Genomic DNA, 21113 nt, shown 5'->3' with positions numbered 1-21113 from the left:
CACGCTAAGGGCAGGTGGTGTCAGCCAGATTTGCTGTTTGGGCAGTACTAGCAGCCCATCCTGATGGCTATATTTGCAAATCCATGACAGACACGCCTTGTCTCCGGGTTGTTACCAAAACAGAAAGTGTTTTTACATGGACAGGTTAACCTGACTCACAGCCCCCTCCCAGGAGGGACGGTGAATTGCCTTCAGGCTGGTTCCTACCCTCCGAACCAGTGGTTCTCAACCTATTTACCATTGTGGGCCGTATCCAATACTACCTGTATGGCCCCGAGGATGTCACATGGGCCACAGCAGTGTGCTGATTGGGCCACAAGCAGCCCACGGGCTCAGAACTACGGCTCTGAACTATCTGCCTTGGGTGGTCCTGTCAGCATAGCTCTCAGCAACATCAAAGCATGCAAGCCTTCCCACCCATCAAGGTGCATTGCTAGATCAGGCAGAGGAGGGATTTGAACCTGGGTCTCCCACATCCCGAGTGAGCACTCTAACCATTGGACCCAAAGTTAGCCCACCAGCATGATGACAACGACCTAATGTCTAGCACAGGAGCGGATTTAGCAGGGGCTCCTGACTCCAACTGCACGCACAGAAATCATGAAACCAAGGATGCATAAACAGGCAAACATGCACTTCTCCCAGCGGTGTGGAGGGGAGGTCCCAGGAGTTGTGGGGAAGGGGATGTTGGAGAGCGACCCTGCCCCATACCCACACTCCACCAGCAGCTCCCGTCCCATGGGGCTGGGCCTGGCTCCCCACTTTGGACACTGTGACCTGGCACCTCTCAGGTTTGGCCCACTCACCCCTCCATCATGACAGAGGGGCAGCTGGGCCAAATGTGAGTGAGTGGCTTTGCGACCAAGTCCTGGTCACAGCTCTCTGGGCTTTTCACCTCCAAATTACTGCAGTGGGTTCTCCACGGGGGGCTCCTGGAGGCCGGTCAGAAAAGTCAGTCAATGCAGGCTGCAGCTACCTGCTCACCCCGCAGTGCCCCTCACGAAGAACACATAGTGCAAGGCCCATCCACTTATCCGTGGCCTCATTCTTCTAAGAGTTCCCATTGAAGTCAGTGAGACCTGCAGGTGCTCAGTACCTTAGCAAAATCAGGCTCGGCCAGCTCCAGCCTGAGAGGGTGGGGGAAAGGATCTCCCATGACTTCCTAGAGCCAGGACCCTGGCTTGGGTTCTCCTGCCACCAGAGCACGGCACGGTGATTGCTCAGGTTTACTGAACTGCTCCAGGCTGGCTCTGTTCCGTTCTTCCCACCCGGGGCTCTCAGTCCCCGCACTACGGGACAGGGAGCTGGGGGAGTGGATGCCACGGTGTAACTCGTGGGGTCATCTCTGCTCAGAAGAGGCCCAGGAGGAAGATCAGGGGGAAACGGTGTAGATCCAAATGACAGTGCATTGCGGGGTGGGAGGCGTGTTCCATGAACTATTACTCCCTCTGTCCAGTGCTGAGGAGACTTTCCCTTACACGGTCCCCAAGGAAGGGCCTGATCCTCTTCTCCCGGATGTTAATGGAAGTCTTGCCATCAACTTCAGTGGGAGCAAGCCCTAAAATACAGCTAGCTTGTATTGGATATTTATGGTCAGGTCAGATACATTCAAACTCCTCGTACCCAGTTTTATAGTGAAGCTACTCTGCTCTGTTACAATAAACAGGTTCCTAACTTTCCCTGTTTGGAGAGCTGCCTAGACACAATGCCATTCCTTGCCTTACAGGGAGGCCTATCTAATTAAACCCCTCGTGTAGATGCCCTTGAATTAGTTTCACCCCTCCTTACACCTTTTTAGCTTACTGGAGCAAGCTAAATCAATATAAGCAAGGGTTAAACCAGTTTAAATGGCCCTATATTAGGAGTTGGCACTCGTTTAAGCAGCTCAGTTTTTAAAATCAGTTTAGTTAAAACCATGTACATGTCTAGTAAGTGCCTCTTCCCTTCCCCCACTATTACAATTGAATAATTAAGATTCTACTATGTAGATCAATTAGATTAAACTGATGCAAACAGAATTGCTAGTTGACTCACTGCGCTGGCTAGAGTAAGGACCTGAGAGGGTTGGAACTTCTAGATTCTATTCCCAACTCTTTGACTGACTGCATGTTCTTGCACAAGTCACTAAGGGTCAAATTTTAGGGGCCTAAATACCTTTGAAAATCTGGACCTAAACATCTCTCGTGCCTCGGTTTCCCCATCTGTTAAATGTTGCGAATAATACCTCCCACCTTACCTTCCCTCCCCAGTACTGTTGTCAGAATGTCATTAATATTTGTAATTTGCATTAAGATGCTTGGGAGAAAAGTTCCCTAGAAGTGCAAAGCAGGTATGATTCAGTGTTAAGGAAAGGTGCCAGTGCATGGGCAAAATGTCTATCAGTTACAGAAGTTGAGAGTCAGCTGCCAGAGGTTTGCCAGGGCAGTGTCACTTCCATTATTCGGCCTTATTGCCTCATCAGCATTTGCTAATAAACAGCAGCTGGCCTCTGAGCTGCAGGGGGGAAAAAAATATGCATAGCAAAAATGCTCTGAAAAAACCCTGGCCTGATAAGCCAAAGGTATAGAGACTAAGAATAATTCTATCAAGACACGTGCTGAGCTGAAAGGTGAGACCGCTGCTTTCACGGATCCAGCGGATCGGAGCATGTTGGCCCCTTAATGATCATTAAAACAAGAAGCGTCACATTGCTCTGTTGCCATCAAGTTTTAAAAGGCTGCCTGGAGAAACGGCGTGGGACTTCCAGCGTCCGGAGCCCTGAATGAATCTTTCACCCTTTGGGTGCTACTCTCTGTATCCAGCTGGGGGTCTGAGTTCCGCTCAGCTCTGAGCTGGACGTAGTGGGGAGCACAGAGCTCCTTCCTGCTCTACAGCAGAGTGGAGTTCCCCCTCCTCTCCCAGGCCTGCTGCTGTGGTGAGAGCTCCCACTCCTGTGGTAAGCCACTTTACCCAGCGACTGCAGGCATCTCAACTGGAAAGGTTAAGGGGATTTCCACCCTCACTTCCCTGCCCCCACTGGGAATCCCCCTTCCCAGAGAGCAGGCTACGCTCAGGTTTCCCTCCTCACACTTCGAGGTGCACCGTGACCATGGCCAGGTTGTTCTGGTGCTGTTTCAACACGCCTGCCCTTCGGTGCTGCACGTTACCCCGTCAGCAAAAGGCTGCGCAGCGTTATGGGACCAGCTTCTGCGAACGCCCTGAGCGGAGCCCAGACACTAAGCAGGCTAGATTGGTGATAAAACTGGTCTCCAGGGAGAGGGACAACAGCTGCACCTCTCTCAGAGCACCCTCTGCCAGCTAATCTATGGAGCTGTGCTGACGTCAACCGCACTGGAAACCGCTTCCCTGCCCTGACCTGCTTGGAGATTAAGATCAGGGGGTTGAATCAAAGAAAATGTGCATGGAAAAATTTGCAAAGAAACCACCTGTAGGAGCACAAGGCTAAAGTAAATTAACCGCGTATTGGATTAGTCAGACTATGCAAATGCAGTGGAAATGTAATCCACCTTTGATAGCTCTCCAGTAATGGCTGGAGGTGGCCGTAGTTGCCACATGCTGCATTTAAAATTTTAATGAATGCATATTTTTTCTGTTAGGCTATACACCAACTATAGTGATAAATGATCCCCCTACAATGCACCCTCCCGAGCTGCCAGCTTCTTGAAAGGACAAACCGAACATCCAGGCTGCTCTCTCTCTCTTCCAGAACAAAGAGGGAGCTCGTGATGTTACCGGGCAAACATCTGGAATATTCAGGGTAGGTCAGAGTGTGATGATGGCTCCCTGAGATAGGAAGAGGCGTGGATATGATGAATAAGACACCGTAGGTGGCAGTGGGGCTGTCCATTTGCAGTGGGAGCCCTCCCTCTGCCAGAACCCTCATTGCGGGCACTGCAAAAAATGAGTCTCGATGTATTTTCGAGTGCGGGTATTGTCTTGCCTGCTTGATTAGCATTGCAGATACAAGGGTCAGCGTGGCCTCGTGTTGCTAAGTGTAGAGCGCTACATGGCAAGTAGCTTCTGTTGCTAACCCTGAAAGCCGCCCATCCCAAATGCTCTGGGCCTGACTCTCCACTGCCCTACACCGGGCGCTTGCAACTGCACAAAATGGAAACCGTGCGAGCGTAACACGTTTACTAGCATAACATGGTAGCATTTCACACCCGCTTTGCAGAGGTTCAAATGACAGCACAAGGTATAAGGCAATGGAGAATAAAGCTCTATGAACCCTCTTAACAGCTAATGCACCCCCGACAGATGAGAGCCACATGTGTTTCTGCAGGCTCTCCATCCCCACTTAGCACCTTGCGGAAGGGGCTTTGGGCCTGGCTGTTTCCACCACCCTTTTAAAATGTTGCTCGTAAATGTGGTGTATGACAGTGGCTCTCAACCTTTCCAGACGACTGTCCCCCTTTCAGGCGGCTGATTTGTCTCCCAGACCAGACCCGCAAGTTTCACCGCACTTAAAAACCTTGCTTACAATATCAGACATATAAATACCGAAGTGTCACAGCACAGTATTACTGACATTTTCATTTATACCATATAATTATAAAATACATCCATTGGACTATAAATATTGCGCTAACAGTTCAGTGTATAGTATATAGAGCAGTATAAGCAAGTCGTTGTATGACATTTCAGTTTGTACTGACTTCTCTAGTGCTTTTTATGTCACCTGTTGTAAAACTAGGCAAATATCTAGATGAGTTGATGTATCCCCTGGAAGACCTCTGCATACCCCCAGAGGTATGTGTACCCCTGGTTAAGAACCACTGGTATATGGGAAACAGAGGGGTTGTGACAGCAATGGCTAATGCCAAGCCGAAGCAAACCTACAGAAAGCCTATCTCAAGGGCCTTGTCTCTCCCTTCTTCCTTATGAGGCCCCTCTCTTCTGTCCCTCCAAGTTGTTGGGGAAAGAGCCTTCTCCTCTGCAGCTCCTGCCCCCTAGAAAAGCCCTCCTGTCTCTCTCCACCTCATCTGCTCCCTGTCTCACACCTCTTGCCTTCCTCCCCCCCCCCCACCTCCACTCCTATGCAGGTAACACTGAAAAGTGGTTGCAGCTCCACTTTGCATGGAAGATCTGCACATAATACAACTGCATAGCGAAGAACAGCACTGTGCTACCCTCCCGCCACAGTCCTGCCGGAGGAGCACGCTCCCTACTGTGGAACGAAGTTTCACTCATAGTCCCGCACACGGCCCTTGTAGAGAACATGGGAGTTCCCTGTATTTGTTCCATGAATATCATATGCCCCTCAGTTTACCTGTTCGATATTATCCTGCCTGGCTGCAAGGAGTTAAATCAAAGGAGGTTGGTAAGGGGAAACAAACAGGAAAGGAAACAATGGCCAGGAGAAGGCACTGTCAGAGAGTGTGCCCAAGGGTCCTTGAGGGAACAATGGGAGAATTATTAATTGGGGAATGCCCACTTGCCTGGCTCCACATTGGCTAACAAGGCTTATTCTTCCCAGCCTTGGACCTGGAATCAAAGTGGATATTGAACCATTGACCCTCTCAGCCTAGGGAGGAGGAATAGGGGGTTGAGCGAGCAGCAGCGGCTGGAGATGATGCTCCGGGGCTGTCTGTCTCTCCCGGATCAGAAGCAGGAGGTCTGGGCTGGGTGAAACTTACCCAAAACTTTTGAGGAATGTATAAAGTTTAGGGAAAATCCACATGTCCAGGCCTTTTGTTGTTTTAGCTCCTCTCTCTGCGAGCTACGCACCTTTGGGTGAATAAATAATGCTTTGTTTTGGAGAAGCTGTTGGAGTCACTTTAATCAGCTACTGGTCAAAGCTCCCCAAAGGAAAAGGGCTTCCAGGTGCCAACACAGTTGGGCCTGTCGTGGTAACACAGTTGGGAAACAGGAGGGCTGCATTCCAGAGGTCAAGTCCGAGAGGGGTTGGACCGCAGGGGTTCCCCCTTATGAGAGGTGTCCATGACCTGCAACCCTCTTCCTGTCCAAATGCTGCACCTCAGGGGGCTTGTATGGAGCAGGACTCTCCACCGTGCCAGGAGTGCACACCCCCTTGTATGAACTCCTGCCAGCATTAGTATGTATTTGTGTTGTGGTAGTGCACGGAGGCCCTAGTCTCTGTGCTGGGCCCTCTATACACATGTAACAAAAGACATGCCCTGCCTTATATGTGAGGGCCCCTGCAGTGCTGGAAGGGCTGCGTTTTTGCTGTGAAGTATAACTAAGATCCTGACTAGTGTTGCCACCTGTGAGGTACAAAAGAAGGGACATCCAGGACGATCCTGAGCCCTTAGGGCTGGACAGCTGGCAGTGTGTACTGAGCACCCTCACATTTCCTGGAACAGCTACCTCAAAAAAGAGATGATCCTAGGAAAACATGGACAGGTGGCAATCCTAATCCTGACTATTATTCCAGGGCCCTTTTCACAAGAGTAGCATGGTAAACCCCAGTGTCCAGGCCAAGGGCCAGCTTGGATACCGTCAACCTGACTCTTAATTCCCCCCTGCAATTTCAAATGGATGCATTCTTCTTCACTTCCTGTCCGAAACTCTTGTGTTTCTGTTAAAAGGCTGCCACCTTCCACCCCAGAAGTGGCTGCATTTTAATGGCGAGGGAAGGGATTCCTGGACAGACAGTTTGAAAAGCACTTTAGGATCCTGGAGGATAAAAAGCCCTATAGAAATATAAGGTATCAGCATTACTGTTAGTTTATGCATGAAAAGTGAATGTGCAGATGTCTCTCACTAGAGAGACGTGCACAAAATGAGTGTGTGATTGCAGTATTTGAATACTCGGTTCAATTCTCATGCATTTAATCAAGCTAGCAGTCCATAGCATTTCTGAAATATGCATCTATAGCCGTATACAAACCCCTGATAGGACTCAGTCCTGGGTTTGCAAGTTGAAGTGTAGTTGACTTTGCAAGGTACACACCAGTACACGCCCACGTATCCGAGGTCTGGATGAAACCCGTAGTCTTATTTTAGAAGCATTCTGCCAAATCTTGCAGTAAATCAGGCACAAGGCAAAGTTATTTAACCCTTGCCTTGCTATAATCTCCACTCCTCCCCCCTTGAGGTGAACAACAGCAACCCTATCGAAGGAAGGAGAGAGAGGATACCTGTGTCTGTGTCTACGGTGGCGTTCATTCTCCAGTTCTGGGATCCCTGCCAGGGGATCCTTTTATCCTAAAGATACCTTAGAGAGCAACGTTTGGCCTGGGGAATGCACCAAATGGGATGTGTTTTCAAAATGTGGATACTTCAAGCCCCTACTAGGGCTTTATTCCCCATCCTACCCCCACCACTGCAAACAATTCACATCAAACACCACTAAAGCAGTATCCTGGGGTAGGGCAGGGCCTGTCTTTTTGTTGTGTGTTTGTACAGCACCTAGCACCATGGGGCCCTGGTCCATGACAAGGGCTCCGAGGGGTTCTGGTAATACATAATAATATCATCCATGGGAATACAGAATTTGCCACAGCAGATCAACGCTCTAGTTCGTTCACTCCAGCATCCTGCCTCCGGAAATCTCTAACGCTTCAGAAGCATGCAAACCTTTCCCCCCATAATGCAGCTGCACACTAATCAACATGCACTTTGCATACAGCAACTCCTGCAAGGCGCTGAGGCCCAGATCTCCAAAAGGATTTAGGTTGCTGATTTCACTGGGAGTTAGGAACCTAAATATCTTTGAAGATCTGGGCCAGCGTCCCCACAACTCAGACTGAGAGTGGAAGGTACTTAATATCTAACAGAATCGGGTTCCTAACATATGCCTGTACTTGGATTCTTATTCTGTTTATCTGCAGAGCAAGCCCAGTGTGTGTTCTTTCCCTCAGAGAGCACAGGGGCAGGGTATTTGTGTGTTTTCCCATTGCACTACAAGGTGTGTGGTTGGGGCGGGTGTCTTCACAAACGGCAAATGTACACAACAGCTGGGCATGTCTGTGGGCCTGTTTATGTTTCCCGTGAAAAACCAAATGCCAATTCTACAATTAAATAAAAGGACAAGGATATAACACATATCAATTTGTTGTAGATTTACAATCTCTGCCATGCACTTGAAAACGACACACTCACTGATCACCTTTTCAGAATTTAGAGTGATGCGATCAACATTTTCCCTTTCTCTCCTCCCCATATTTTTTTTTAACTCTCTGTTGACAATAGCCCTTTGGTAGCTTGAGAATAAAATCTATTTTCCATTAATTTTATTCTCTTCCCTGCTTCCAATGCAGCCCACCCCCATTACCTCATCAGCACACTTGTTGATTAGTGTAGGGTTTGCTCGTGAGTGCAGAAATGCCGGCATCAATTGATCGTTGTGTTTATACTTTAAGAAAACACATTGCGAGGCGATCTGGTTAAAGGCATCTCTTTAAAATGTACCAAGTCAAAGAGGCTGGGTAGTTTAAAGAACTGATAATGGGACCTGCAAATTACAGGCTGGATTCTGATCTCGCTCACACAAAAAGTGTTGTCAACTCTTGCAATTTGATCTTGAGTCTTGGGATATTTGGTATTTTACTTAAAGTCCCAGCTCCTGGAGTCATGTGACTAATGAGACTCTCAGCTTTCATGCTAAAAAAAATGAGGTTTCTAACCCTCATGGTTTCAGAGAAAAGCTTGAAAACGTGATTCAATTGCACCCTAAACCAGAAAGCAAGTAAAACGAAAGGCACTACAGTATTTTTCTTTAATGTCATGAGTTTTCGGGGCTTGACTCATGCTTTTTGAATGCTTGTGGTTGGCCATAGTGAAATCAGGAGTAACTCCACTGAAGTCAATCAGAGCGAAATAAGAGCCTTTCATTGGTTGGACACCACTTCAAACCCTGTTTGAGTCAGGAACAAGTGATCAAAAGTTATTGCCGTCCAATGACTGTATGGTGGGTCTCAGCCCATTTCTCAGAAGGCAGGTGTCCACATGATAAAACTATCGATTACTGTTGTTATGTATTCATCACCACTGATGTGCTAGGCACTTTAAGACATAGGGAGATGAGATTCCCTACCCCAAAGAGCTTACAGTCAGAGACCTGGTCTACACAGAAAACTTGTACCACTATCTTTACCGCTATAGTTAATGCGCTAAAAGTCGCTTGTGTGGGTGCAGTATAATTGTACTTAAACTGGTATAGCGTAGTCCTATACCGGAAGAGGAATATGCTCTACTGGTATAAGACACTCTTATACCAATATAACAGTCTCCTCTCTAAGGGATGTACTGGTATAACTATATCCGTTAAAAAAAAAATCACACCGCCCTAACTCAAAGCATTATGTATGGCACAAGCGCTGGGTGTAGACCAGGCAGAAGTAAATTTATCCATAACCATCCTGACAGGCTGTAACTGGCTTCTCTGACGACAGTCTGATCAGAGGGGCCAAGGAATGACTGGGCCCCAGAGCCTGAGCTCCCTGCTCATCCAAGGCAGAGCCGTGTTGAAGCATACTGACCAGGCTAGGGATGGGAAAGCTGCATTGCCACTGTCTATGATGTACTTACTGACTTATGGGATGGTTAAACAAAGGGCTTCGAGCACCAGGGCAGCCACCTTTCACCAGCACTAAACACACACACACTTGATGAATTTAATGGACTTAGAAATGAAGGGAAGAAAACAAAAAGTCAGAGTTAGGTCAATGCTTGGGTCAGCCAGCTGGGACAAGGGATCCTCTGCATTTTCCATCATGTTGTGAAACACTGTAACATGCAGTGATCTTTCTGAAGGGCTTTCTCTGCCATAGTGGTCCCGTTAGCTTATTTCCTGGAACACGGCGTGTTTCTATGAGCACAATGGGGCCCTGAGCTCTGTTGAAGGCTAGACGCACCACGGTCATTGTACTGTCAGTATATTATTATAAATTATTATAATACATTGCTGGGAAATGCAGGCTTAGGGTTGTAAACAATGCTGGCTGGGAAATGCAGCACTGACTGGAGCTATGCATAGTGTAGGCAGGTGCTCGGCACCTGCTGTCTGTACAACTTTGCCAGTGCCCACCAAACCTGACCCTGCTGCATCTCTAGTGCAAGTCTCTCCTTCCCAGAGATATCCAGTCCTATTATAACAAATACACAGGCTTAGCCCAGCCTGGGCCACTCAAAACTTGGCACTACCAGCCACAATAGAACTCCCATTCACTTCCTCCAAAAGCATAGCCCTCAAGCCACATGGACTAGAGAAGGCTCTTCAACTGCTAGCAGTACAGGGTCTCTGAAACATAGTTGATCAGCTCTGATTCTATCCCATAGAAAGCAACAGAAGGTCCTGTGGCACCTTTGAGACTAACAGAAGTACTGGGAGCATAAGCTTTCGTGGGTAAGAACCTCACTTCTTCAGATACATCTTCTTCAGATACGTGCCACAGGACCCTCTATTGCTTTTTACAGATTCAGACTAACACGGCTACCCCTCTGATACTATCCCATAGAAGGCAGTGGAGCACACTAGCCAGTACCTTACATGATCCAAATGCAAGGTGACAAATGGCCACTGTGGGCTAAACTGATGACAGGAAACATTTACATTAGAAAGGAAATTCAATCCCCAACATTTTTGATCCAGATGTCAAACATTCCAAAATATGAGGAAGTTTGGAGCCAATGTTCTGGTCTGGCCTATTATGAAGGGATAGGCCATCTGCAAAATCTGGCTCTAAATCCAGATTATAAACACACCCAAAGCTCCAGACAGTTTGGATCTAAGGTTTTGGTACTAGTTGGTATTTCACTTGTGACTTATTGAACTCAGGTGTCCCGAGGTGAAAAAAAAAAATCGAATGGCTCCCCCAGTTCACTTCTAAAAATGAGGAGTGACAGTAGTGTTGGTCAAAGGACTGCTGCTAGCAATGGGGTCCGAGAGCACCTCAAAGAAAAGGTCACGAGAATTCCTTTGAGTGGAAAGTGGACAACCACAGTATAGAGGTTGCTACCAGCTCCCTCTACAATTACACCATATGAAATAAAAAGAATCACATACACTATTAAGATGGTAAAAAAAATAATTTAAAAAAATAATTGAATTGAGATAGTTATTTTAATCCCTGCCAAATCAGGATTAGTTAATCGGGATTGAGTGAAAAATACAAGACCGGATTCACCCCTTGGTTACTCCAGGTTCACACTGATGTGACTCCCCTGAACTCAACAGACTGGAGTTACACTGATGTATATCTAACCCCATCTTTCCTGTATTCTCTCCTGCACTATGCACACAACCATAGGAAGGAGCAAAGCTAAAATCTGTGATTGTTCTTAGCCTTACAGAAGCACTGAGAAGCCCGGCTGGAGATCAAAGCCCTATTGTGCTAGGTACATATACATAGCAAGAGGCATCCCCCAAGAGCTTACACTCTAAATAACAAGACTGATGGAGGGGGAGGAGGAAACACAGGTATGGAGAGCGGAGGCGGCTTGCCCAAAGTCCCAAAGCACGGCAGAGGCAGAGCCAGAGCCAGAGAGATTGGGCCCTCTCCACTGAAGTACACTATCTGTATCTGCACACATCAGCACATCCAGCAGAAGAGGGGGGGGAAATCTTATTCACTTACAGTGTTTTTCTAAAAATTAAATAATTTCTAAAAATTACAATTAAAAAATGCTAATCTTCTCAGGTCTAAATCGGAGGTGTTCTTTAACCACTGCCCCCCGATGATACACCCCATGCAGTGTAGTGCGTAGCTCCCCGCATTGTGGACTCCACCGGATGCACACAATGAGCCATCATTCCAGCTTCCTTAGTAACCAAGGCCTGATAGCCCACTGAAAACAACGGGAGTCTTTCTCCATTGACTTCAATGTGCTCCAGATCAGGCCGCAAGTCCAGGGCTGTTCCAGGAGCGCAGGAGCTAGCCGGTTCTTTTTAAGCCACATGTTGACAATCAAGCACTCTCTGACTTGGTTCTTTGCAGGCAGATGGAAAGCAACAAAACACCTCCTCTTCGCTGGGACTCTGAGCCTACGTCATGTCCTTGGGATTTGGCAGTGGCAAGGATCCAGGGCCAAGTTCTGAGCTCATATAGGCTGCTGTAAATCCAGAGTAATGCCACTTGAAATCCACTGACTTTGATGGAGTCACTCCAGATTGTACCTGAGACCAGACTCTGGCCCTGGGTTTGCCATTTATCACTCCCTTACTGGAAATCATCTTGTTTCTATAATAGAAACACCATCAGTCAGCACCTCTATGAAAACCTGGGCAGATGCTTTTATCACACAGCTTACTCTTACCGCAGCCACCTGTTGACTCAAACAGAGATCGCCGTCTGGATCACTAGCTGTCCACAGTTTCATTCTCCTTAGTGCAGCCGGGCCTGGGTTTTAAATCAGACACCGGTGATTTGCCCCTGCACCTCACGCCAGGCACACAACAGGGGATTCCCGTTTTGCTTGGCTGGCACCCTGAGGGAAATCCCTCCCCCTTGGCTCCTAATCCTGCACCACTCTACCCACCTGGGGGATCAAAATGATTCTCATGTCAAACTTCATCCCTCACAGGCAGCGTGGTCCAGCGGAGAGGGTACAAGCTCTGCCACTGGCCCGCGGTGTGACCTCAAGCAACTTGTTCCACCCCTGGTGCCTCTGTTCCCCTCCCACCCTTTGCCTGGTCTGTTCAGACTGTGAGTGCTTCAGGGCAAGAGCTGTCTCTTGCCGGGTGTTTGCACAGCAGTGGGCACAGCGGGGCCCTGATCTTGGTGCCTCCAGATGCTGCTGTACTACAAATAATGACCAATCATCATCCTCAACAAACTGATCTAAGGCCCCCACCCCAAACCACTATATTAGCAATACTTGCTATTGATGGAGCACATTTCACCCAAGGAACTCCACATGCTTTGCATTCAGTAAGCCCCGTAACACTGCTCTGAGGTATGTACCTTTGATTATCCTCATCACACAGATGGGGAAACTGAGGCATAGACAGTTAAGTGACTTGCCCAAGTCCTGAGTGAGACCTGTTCTAATCACTACATAAAACTCTCTTCTAGGGAAAGGCAATTGTTTGACCTGTAATAATAGGAATTCACCTGTTCGTGTTTCATGAAACCTAGCGGTCATGTTACATGCTATGAACATGTTTACTGTAAATATAAATCAGAGAGAGCAGCTTATTAAGAATTATAGGCATCATAATTGATTGACACAAGAAGATTAAGGTGTTCCACCGACATCAGGCGCAATCAGAGGATTGCTTTCATGGTTTATGGAACTGCAAGGTGCACTGAGATTGTAAGCTCTCTGGGACACAGACCATCTTTGTGTTCTGTGTTTGTACAGCGCCTCGCACCATGGGCTCCTGGTCTGCACCTGGCCTCTTAGGCACTATGGTAATGCATATCAGAATGATAGCCACATTGGGACATTATTCATGATGGTTTTTCAAAATGTTTTACTAACATAAGGACCTGCTATGTTTCCTAGTGGCAACAGCAGCAAGAGCGATATCTCCTGACTGCCGGTGGAAGGCAGGACTGGTTAAAAGTGCCCAGACACCATGCAATGTGTGGGTATATGTAGACCAGAAAAACGGCTCTATTTAGCCTCTCATGAGATTATCAGGGGTGAAGGAAGAGGCAAGGTTCCCAAAGATGCAGCAGAGGATGGGTGGCTAACACATCACCCATTTGCCTCATCCTCCAATTGCTGCATGTCTCCTTAGCTGCCGGAGCCAAGATCTTCAAAAGTAGCTAGTGATTCGGGGTGCTTTGATTTTGGAGCATCATCCTTGAAAAGGGCCCTAATTCCAGAAAGTGCTGACCACTCCCTCGCTGAAAACCAATGGTGAGCACCCAAAATCACTAGTCACCTTTGAAAATCTTGGCCAGAGATTTTTACGTAGCCGTTGGCTTTGTAAACTCTAAGCGACCCCAATACAACGTCAGTGCCTCTCCCCGGGAAAGCTTTGACTGAAACGTTTTAGTAAGGGGCATGCCAGAGAGAGCAGGCTATTGGCGCACAGGAAAGAGTCAGTGATTTTAAAAGTCAAAAGGAATCATTATGATCTTCTAGACCAATCTCCTACATAACACAAGCCACAGGTTTGGCATGGGCAGAGAAGTGTACGATCTTCCACGCCAACCGAGAGGGACCAATCCTAAACAGGAGATCCTAAATAGGTGATCTCCATGCCCACTAAGTCCTTGGCTTCTCCACTGAGAACCTCCCCCAGGTGCTAATTGTGGCTGTGAATTATACGACATGCATACTAGCAGCTTCCGCTCAACCCAAAGGATAGTCGGTCCAGCCCACTCCCCCTTTCACCAGAACCTCCTCTCTTAAAAACCAAGCCACATGATGACCATAAGTTTCAATAGCAAGTAACCATGACCACAAATGTTCTTCATTTTAATTTGCTATTTAAAGAACTTAAATTGTAGATCAGCTCTGGGCAGTAACTTGGTAAAAAATGTCATAGTGGGGTTCCCTAGGAGTTGTCTCTCTGGGATTTCAAAATCCTGTCTGCTCGATTCACGAGTGTTACTAACTCTCAGCCCAGCAAACTCAGCCTAGGATCTGAAAAACAAGCTGGGTTCTCTGGCTCATGCGCTATCACTGGAATGCTAGCAAAGATTCTTCAGGGCAAATTCTGCTCTCATATATACCTGGAAAATTCTGTTGCTTCCAGTGTGGCTGCACAGGGGTAACAGAGGGCATCATTTAACACCCCAGCTGGCCCTCCAAATTGAATTTAGGACCTGATCCTGAAAGCTGATCCACATGGGTGAACGCTTGCACCTGTATGGACTTCATCCCATCGAGGCTGAGTTTTCTCCCTCAATATACCCGTTTCTCTGTGCTTGAGTCGGTTTAAGCCTTTCAGAGCTCTATGACTCCATTTGTACGATAATGTACAACAGTGTGTACCAGTCAGGCCAGACATTGGGCCTACTCAAGTGACCCTCCGTTCCCTACAGTGGACAAGCTCCAGGTATTGCTCCTTTAGCTCAACAGGTGGCGCCCTGTGCCTTGATGGAGCTGAATGCCATGAGTTCTACTCCTCTCACTGCTTGTATGGGATTAGTGGTGGTGTCTCCATAGATAGGCATGGGTCATTAGAGCATCCCCAGCAAAGCCAAGGTTGGGTGGCCCTAGACGTACTTGTTGGTTCTTATGGTCCCCAGAAGACCTGGCTCCGCACTGCCTTGGCACCTGATGTCATTGCTGACACCTTTGCAATGTGGGCATACAACACAACTGCTCTGATGCTGTAGCATTTTACACCCACGCTGCACAGGAGTTATTTACACAGGTGCAAAGCTGGGGGAATTGGGCCTAGCATCTCCGCAGCCAGCCCAAATCCTTTCTTGCTCCCCTGTGTGCCCTACAGATTTCTCATGGTTCCCACACTTTAAACCACTGTCTCCTAGATCCCACATCCCGATCCATCCAACTGCTCTCGGCTGAGGGGACGCAGCGTCTCAGAGCCCGCTCTTTAACCAGCTGCTGCTGAGCCATGCTCTTCCCCCTGACTCTGGGGCTGAGCACGCTGCCTCCCTCAGCACTTCCCGGGCGGAACAGGAGTGAAACCAGTTGGCCCTGGCAGATAGCAGGGCAAAGTGCCCCCCACCCAGTGCCTGTCCCTCTATTATCCATTTCACAGAGTCTGTATTTATCGGATGACTCTCGTTTATTTCCTCTTTTAGTGCAATGAAATAATAATAACCAGAACCACGTAGAGCAGGGGTGGCCAACCTGTGGCTCCGGAGCCACATGCAGCTCTTCAGAAGTTAATATGCGGCTCCTTGTATAGGCACCGACCCTGGGGCTGGAGCTACAGGCGCCAACTTCCAATGTGCCGGGAGGTGCTCACTGCTAAACCCCCTGGCTCTGCCACAGACCCTACCCCACTCCACCCCTGCCCCCGCTCCCGAGCCTGTCATGCCCTTGCTCCTCCCCCTCCCCCCCCAGCCTCCTGCACGCCACAAAACAGCTGATCGGGAGGTGTGGGGAGGGAAGGGGAGGCACTGATTGGCAGGGCTACTAGTGGGTGGGAGGCGCTGGGAGCGGGGACGGGAACTGATTGGGGGCTGCTGATGTATTACTGCGGCTCTTTGGCAATGTACATTGGTAAATTCTGGCTTCTTCTCAGGCTCAGGTTAGCCACCCCTGGCATATAGGAAAGGACGTGATAGAATCGCTCACGGCCATGGGACTCAGCCCCTGTATGTGTTTGGACGAGGGCACTGGATGGCTCTACGAGGTTGTTGATGGGACACCGAGCTTTTCACCTCTGCGACACAGACTCCGTGCCCCGCTCCGGCAGCAGACAGGGGCTGTGTAGGAACCGTAGTTAGCCAGAGGGGAATTCCCCTGGGGCAGGCATAGCATAAGACTTCCTTAAATGATACCACACTGTCCCCCTTTCAGCCCCATCACTGGGGGCATGTCGGGGTCAGGTCTGGAGGCCAGAGGAGCTGGGTTAGGAACAGGATGGGACAGACCTGAAGTGCATCAAGTTACAGGGATCCTAAGCAGTGTTGCAGGGCACAGGCAATTCTGAATGAGATGCTGCAAGTTGGAGCAGCTGGGGGAGGCTCTAATTGGAGAAACTGACATGGACAAATTGGAGAAAGTCCAAAGAAGAGCAACATGATGAAAGGTCTAGAAAACATGACCTATGAGGGGAGATTGAAAAAACTGGGTTTGTTTAGACTGGAGAAGAGAAGACTGAGAGGGGACTTGATAACAGTTTTCAAGTACATAAAAAGTTGTTACAAGAAGGAGGGAGAAAAATTGTTCTTCTTAACCTCTGAGGATAGGACAAGAAGCAATGGGCTTAAATTGCAGCAACGGCAGTTTAGGTTGGACATTAGGAAAAACTTCCTGTCAGAGTGGTTAAGCACTGGAATAAATTGCGTAGGGAGGAGGTGGAATCTCCATCATTGGGGATTTTGAAGAGCAAGTTGGACAAACACCTGTCAGGGATGGTCTAGATAATACTTAGTCCTGCCCTGAGTGCAGGGGACTGGACTAGATGACCTCTCGAGGTCCCTTCCAGTTCTATGATTCTATGATTTACTATGAGGGCCATTTCAGCTTCCAGAGCAGCCCACAATCTAGAGAGATGAAAGGTGTCAGAAAGCCACCAGTATCTCTCCTTCTCCTTGACCTGCCCCTTTCGTGCTGCACCTCCTGGAGGTACAGCAAAGAACCAGACCCTAGGACCCCAGCGTAGGTCAGTGGAGGCAGAGGCCCTGAATGTGTTCCTCAACATACCTAAGCCACTCACTGACTTCAACCGAAGTTTCCCATGAGTAGTGACTGCAAGACCATGCCAAAATCATTACCATCTGGGGCTAAGTTTGTTCAGCGTCTCCAAAAGCAGGAAGTTCACCCCGAAATGGGGGATAGGGAGGTGGTCAGGGAGAGTTGCAGCGGAAGATAGTGGCTCCTCCTTTTCAATGGGGGGGCTCAGAGAGATCGTACTTTCCCAAGAGTGGGCAGTACTGGCCAGGGATGCACAGACTCAGCACAATCCTATTAAAGGCTCCTACGAAGCCGCAAAACTAAACTAAAGGTGCCCCTGAAGAACCTCCAAGAGAGGGTGGTGGTGCCGTCCCTGTGGGCGAATCCCCACCTCGGTGCAAGGGCTCAAGAAGATGCAGTTTGCACTTCCCAAGCAGAATTTGGACACTGATGTTTTCACTGGTGGTTCACGTAAAGCATGCTGCAGGTCAGTCCAGCTGCTCGTGGACAGGGGCCTTGGTCGCCAGAACCACCGCTACCTTCTTGTAGAGAAAGACACAGGCTAAAGTTAGGGTCCTAAAGCCATAGACAGGCACCTAAATAAACTGTGGCCTGCCTGTCAGAGCTGCTGAAAGAGACACAGTTAGTAAGATGCCCATTTAAGGTTCAGGGAACCTAACTTTAGGCTTCCAGGTTAGAAAAACTGTTGGACAAAAATGCATAACCTTCTAGTACACATAGTAAAAAAAGCAATGAGAGGCAATAAATCCCCAATGAGCAACAGCCATGTGACAAAGTTAAACATCTCCTTTTCAACATGTTTCTCCAACAGCATTTACACCATGTTATGACACCGTCACTTGCTTAGTTCCATGCTCGGCAGCCAATTTTCTACCTATCTGCATCTTCCACATAAAACAGATCGGTAACAGCAAAGGGCCCAGGTGTTCTCTACCTTTTGCACACCAGGATCCCTCTTCCCCCTAGCTAGGATCCCCAGATTGAGATCTCCTGCCCTAGCAGACTTTGTGGAGTCTCTGACTTCTATTTAAAGTCTCCCATCTATTTAAAGTTACATCCACACATTCAAATCCTCCTGAAACTGGTAAACATCTAATTATCTTAGCATACTTTGAAAGAGAGCCTATTTACATGCAGATAGACTGGATGATCTGATAGCCCTCGTCCATTTCTAACTTCTATGGAAACTGCTCTGCGATTTTTTTATTTATAGTTCTTTCACCTGTAAAGGTCCTGTTTCTTTTCTTTTTTTTTTTTTAAATCACTAAGTTGAGACTTCTTGTGCTAAATCTCACATTTGGAGGGGGAGGGGAGAGTGAAAACACCAAGCTGCGAACCTGCACAGACAGGGGAGTCCTAGCGTATTTTTCAAACACGGTTCTTTCACTGAGGTGGAGCAAGCAGAACCATTGCAGGCCGGAGTCTAGCTGCATCGGGGAGTTCTATTCTAAGGGATATGCTGACACAACCTTCTCTATAGCAATGCTGCTAGAATAAAATGCAGCAGGGTCTGTCACCAGCACACTGCCAGACACGGGAGGCGTCAGGCCTCAGAGTCCTTTTAAAATTCCCATCACCTCCATCTCTACAGGTGGAGAATGAGGACAAGCATCCTGGTGTCATGCATGACACCCGCATGTTGTTTCACCTTATTACCATCCCAGCCACTGGGAACCCACCCCGCCCCCACAAACCCCTTGTCTCTGCTTCCAGCAGGGCTGCCATTACTACTGGCAAGCACCACCCAATGCACATTACCCAGTCCAATTAACGCCTTGGGGGAGCCGTCTTTTCCCCTGAGCCCTCCTGGCATTTAAAATGAATCTCCAGTGCGTACATGCAAGTTATTTTTAACTCCTCATGATCACTCCCCTGCAAACCAGGCCTTTACGAACTGCCATCCCAGCCCCCTCTGGGTCCCTCGCAATATACACAGGCTGTTGGCAAGAAGCTTTTTACCTCCTTGTTTGCATGAAACCAAAAGATCTATTTGATTAGCCTAAGGCAAGATTAGAAAGATTCCCAGCAGCATCACTTGCCTTCTCCCAAGAGGGGATCCCCAGTACCTCCATTCACCAAGGCAGAATTTATTTATTTTTAAACATGCAAATTGTTCATTACATCTTAAGGGGGATTGTCAACCCAGAGATCTGTGGTTTGCAATGCAAAACTGACAGCCTGCCTCCTGACATGCAAAAAAAAAAAAAAAAAAAAAAAAAAATCAGAAGAAGACCAGGGAAAAGAACACTATTTATAGGCAGCCACATTTTATGTGCAAGAACCACCTTTTGGCCACCTGCAGCATGCGCAGGCTCATTTGAGCTCACTGCAGCTCCTTAATTTATTACACTGCACACAAGCCCCCATTGTATATAAACAAATACACAGCCGGGGGGGGGGGGAAACCTACCTCCCTTGCAAAGACTCACAGAGAAATAAATGCAATTGAAAAGGAAAACCGGCTTTGCCAAATTGTAGAAACATACAAAATCATGCCTATTTCCTTCCCCCTCCCCCAAGTATATTGGAGGCAGTGGGGGGAAGGGGAGCGGGGGACAGAGAGCTTGAAATGCTCTCTATATTTTTGCCAAGGTAAAACCTACCTCTAGGGTTCTGATCTCTTTTTGCGTCAGGTCGTTGGAAGTGGCACATTTGGTCCGGAGCCCCTCCAGGTTGGAGATGCTGATATCGATCATGTTCTGGACCAGCTCGCACTGCTGCAAGGCTTTCTGCAAACTCAGATGCTGCTGCTCTTCGCTTTTCGTCATGTTTTCCTCATCCATAGCTCGCTTTGCAGCCCCCTCCTCCTCCTCCTCCTCCCAGATCAAAGGGATGGTGGTGTCCCACTCCTCCCCCCAACCACCCCCACCTCCTCCTCCCCACCCCTCAACAATGCAACGTGAAGGGAGCCGGCATCTTTCCACTGGAGACAACCAGCCCGCCCCTTCCCCAAAAATCAAATCAATCAATAAATAAATAGCAAGAGTGGATGTGATTGTGTGTCAAGCAGCCTCCATTCGAGTGTCCTCTCCCCTCCGAGTGCCTCCTCCGAAGGGGTGGGGGGGGAGCGCGCCGGAGAGATGCTGGAGCCGGGGCACCCCAGGTAGTGGTGCTGATGCTGTGTGTGTGCACTCAGGAGCCGGTGTCAGCGGCAGCGATCCGGGAGCCTCTCCGTTTACACGCCAGCTCCATGCAGACTGTGGGGTGGCAGTTTCTTTCGGCGCACGGAGGGTGAGATCCGGGTTTGCCCCTTGCAGTGAGGGGCTTGCATTGTCCACCTGGCGCGGGAGGCTGTGGAGGTGGTGATGGTTGGGGGGCGGGGGCGGCGAGCCTTAAAGGCTCCTCCAAGACGCTGCCTGCATTGCCTCCTGCTCCGATGCTGATGCTGCTGCCTGGCTCCCTTGCTGGCTGCTGTATCCCTTTCTGCCTGGCTCCCACACCGACATCTTGCCTGTCAATCAGCGCGGCGCGCGCCAGTCCCCGGGAGAGGCGCGAGCCCGTTGTGCGCGCGAGCCGGGCTTGCTGGGCAGGGAGCGCGCAGAGGTTCCCGGAGGGAGAGCGTGGGAGGTGAGGTGGGGGTGTCTGCAGAGGGGCACAGCAGGGGCACCCCAGGGTGCGTGTGGGGGAGGGTTCTGGAGAGGGGTGCAGCAGAAACACCCCAGGGTGGGTGTAGGGGAGGTTCTGGAGAGGGGCACAGAGGGGCACCCCAGAGTGCATGGGGGGGAGGGTTCTGGAGAGGGGCGCAGCAGGGACATCCCAGGGCAGGAAGGTGGAATTCTCAAGAGGAGTGTAGCAGGGGCACCCAGTGGGGGAGAGGTTCTGGAGAGGGGCGCAGCAGGGACACCCCAGGGCAGGAAGGTGGAATTCTCAAGAGGAGTGTAGCAGGGGCACCCAGTGGGGGAGAGGTTCTGGAGAGG

The 21113-nt window shown here is 49.0% G+C and overlaps 1 protein-coding gene across 1 annotated transcript in view; it reads right to left on the bottom strand.

Annotated features, from left to right (window-relative positions):
* The window catches only part of KSR2 (kinase suppressor of ras 2), a 288408-nt gene extending 267846 nt beyond the window's left edge, over positions 1-20562 (bottom strand). Inside the window, exon 1 of the mRNA XM_034791563.1 lies at positions 19800-20562. Within this exon, the coding sequence (XP_034647454.1) occupies positions 19800-19979 (180 nt within the window). The 5' untranslated portion in view covers positions 19980-20562. The remainder of the gene's footprint in view (positions 1-19799) is intronic.
* Between the last annotated feature and the right edge of the window lie 551 nt (positions 20563-21113).

The sequence above is a fragment of the Trachemys scripta genome, chromosome 15 (assembly GCF_013100865.1).
Source record: "Trachemys scripta elegans isolate TJP31775 chromosome 15, CAS_Tse_1.0, whole genome shotgun sequence".
In the NCBI taxonomy this organism is placed as follows: Eukaryota; Metazoa; Chordata; order Testudines; family Emydidae; genus Trachemys; species Trachemys scripta.
The sequence above is the reverse complement of the archived record's forward strand: the minus strand, read 5'-3'. Positions and strand labels throughout refer to the sequence as shown.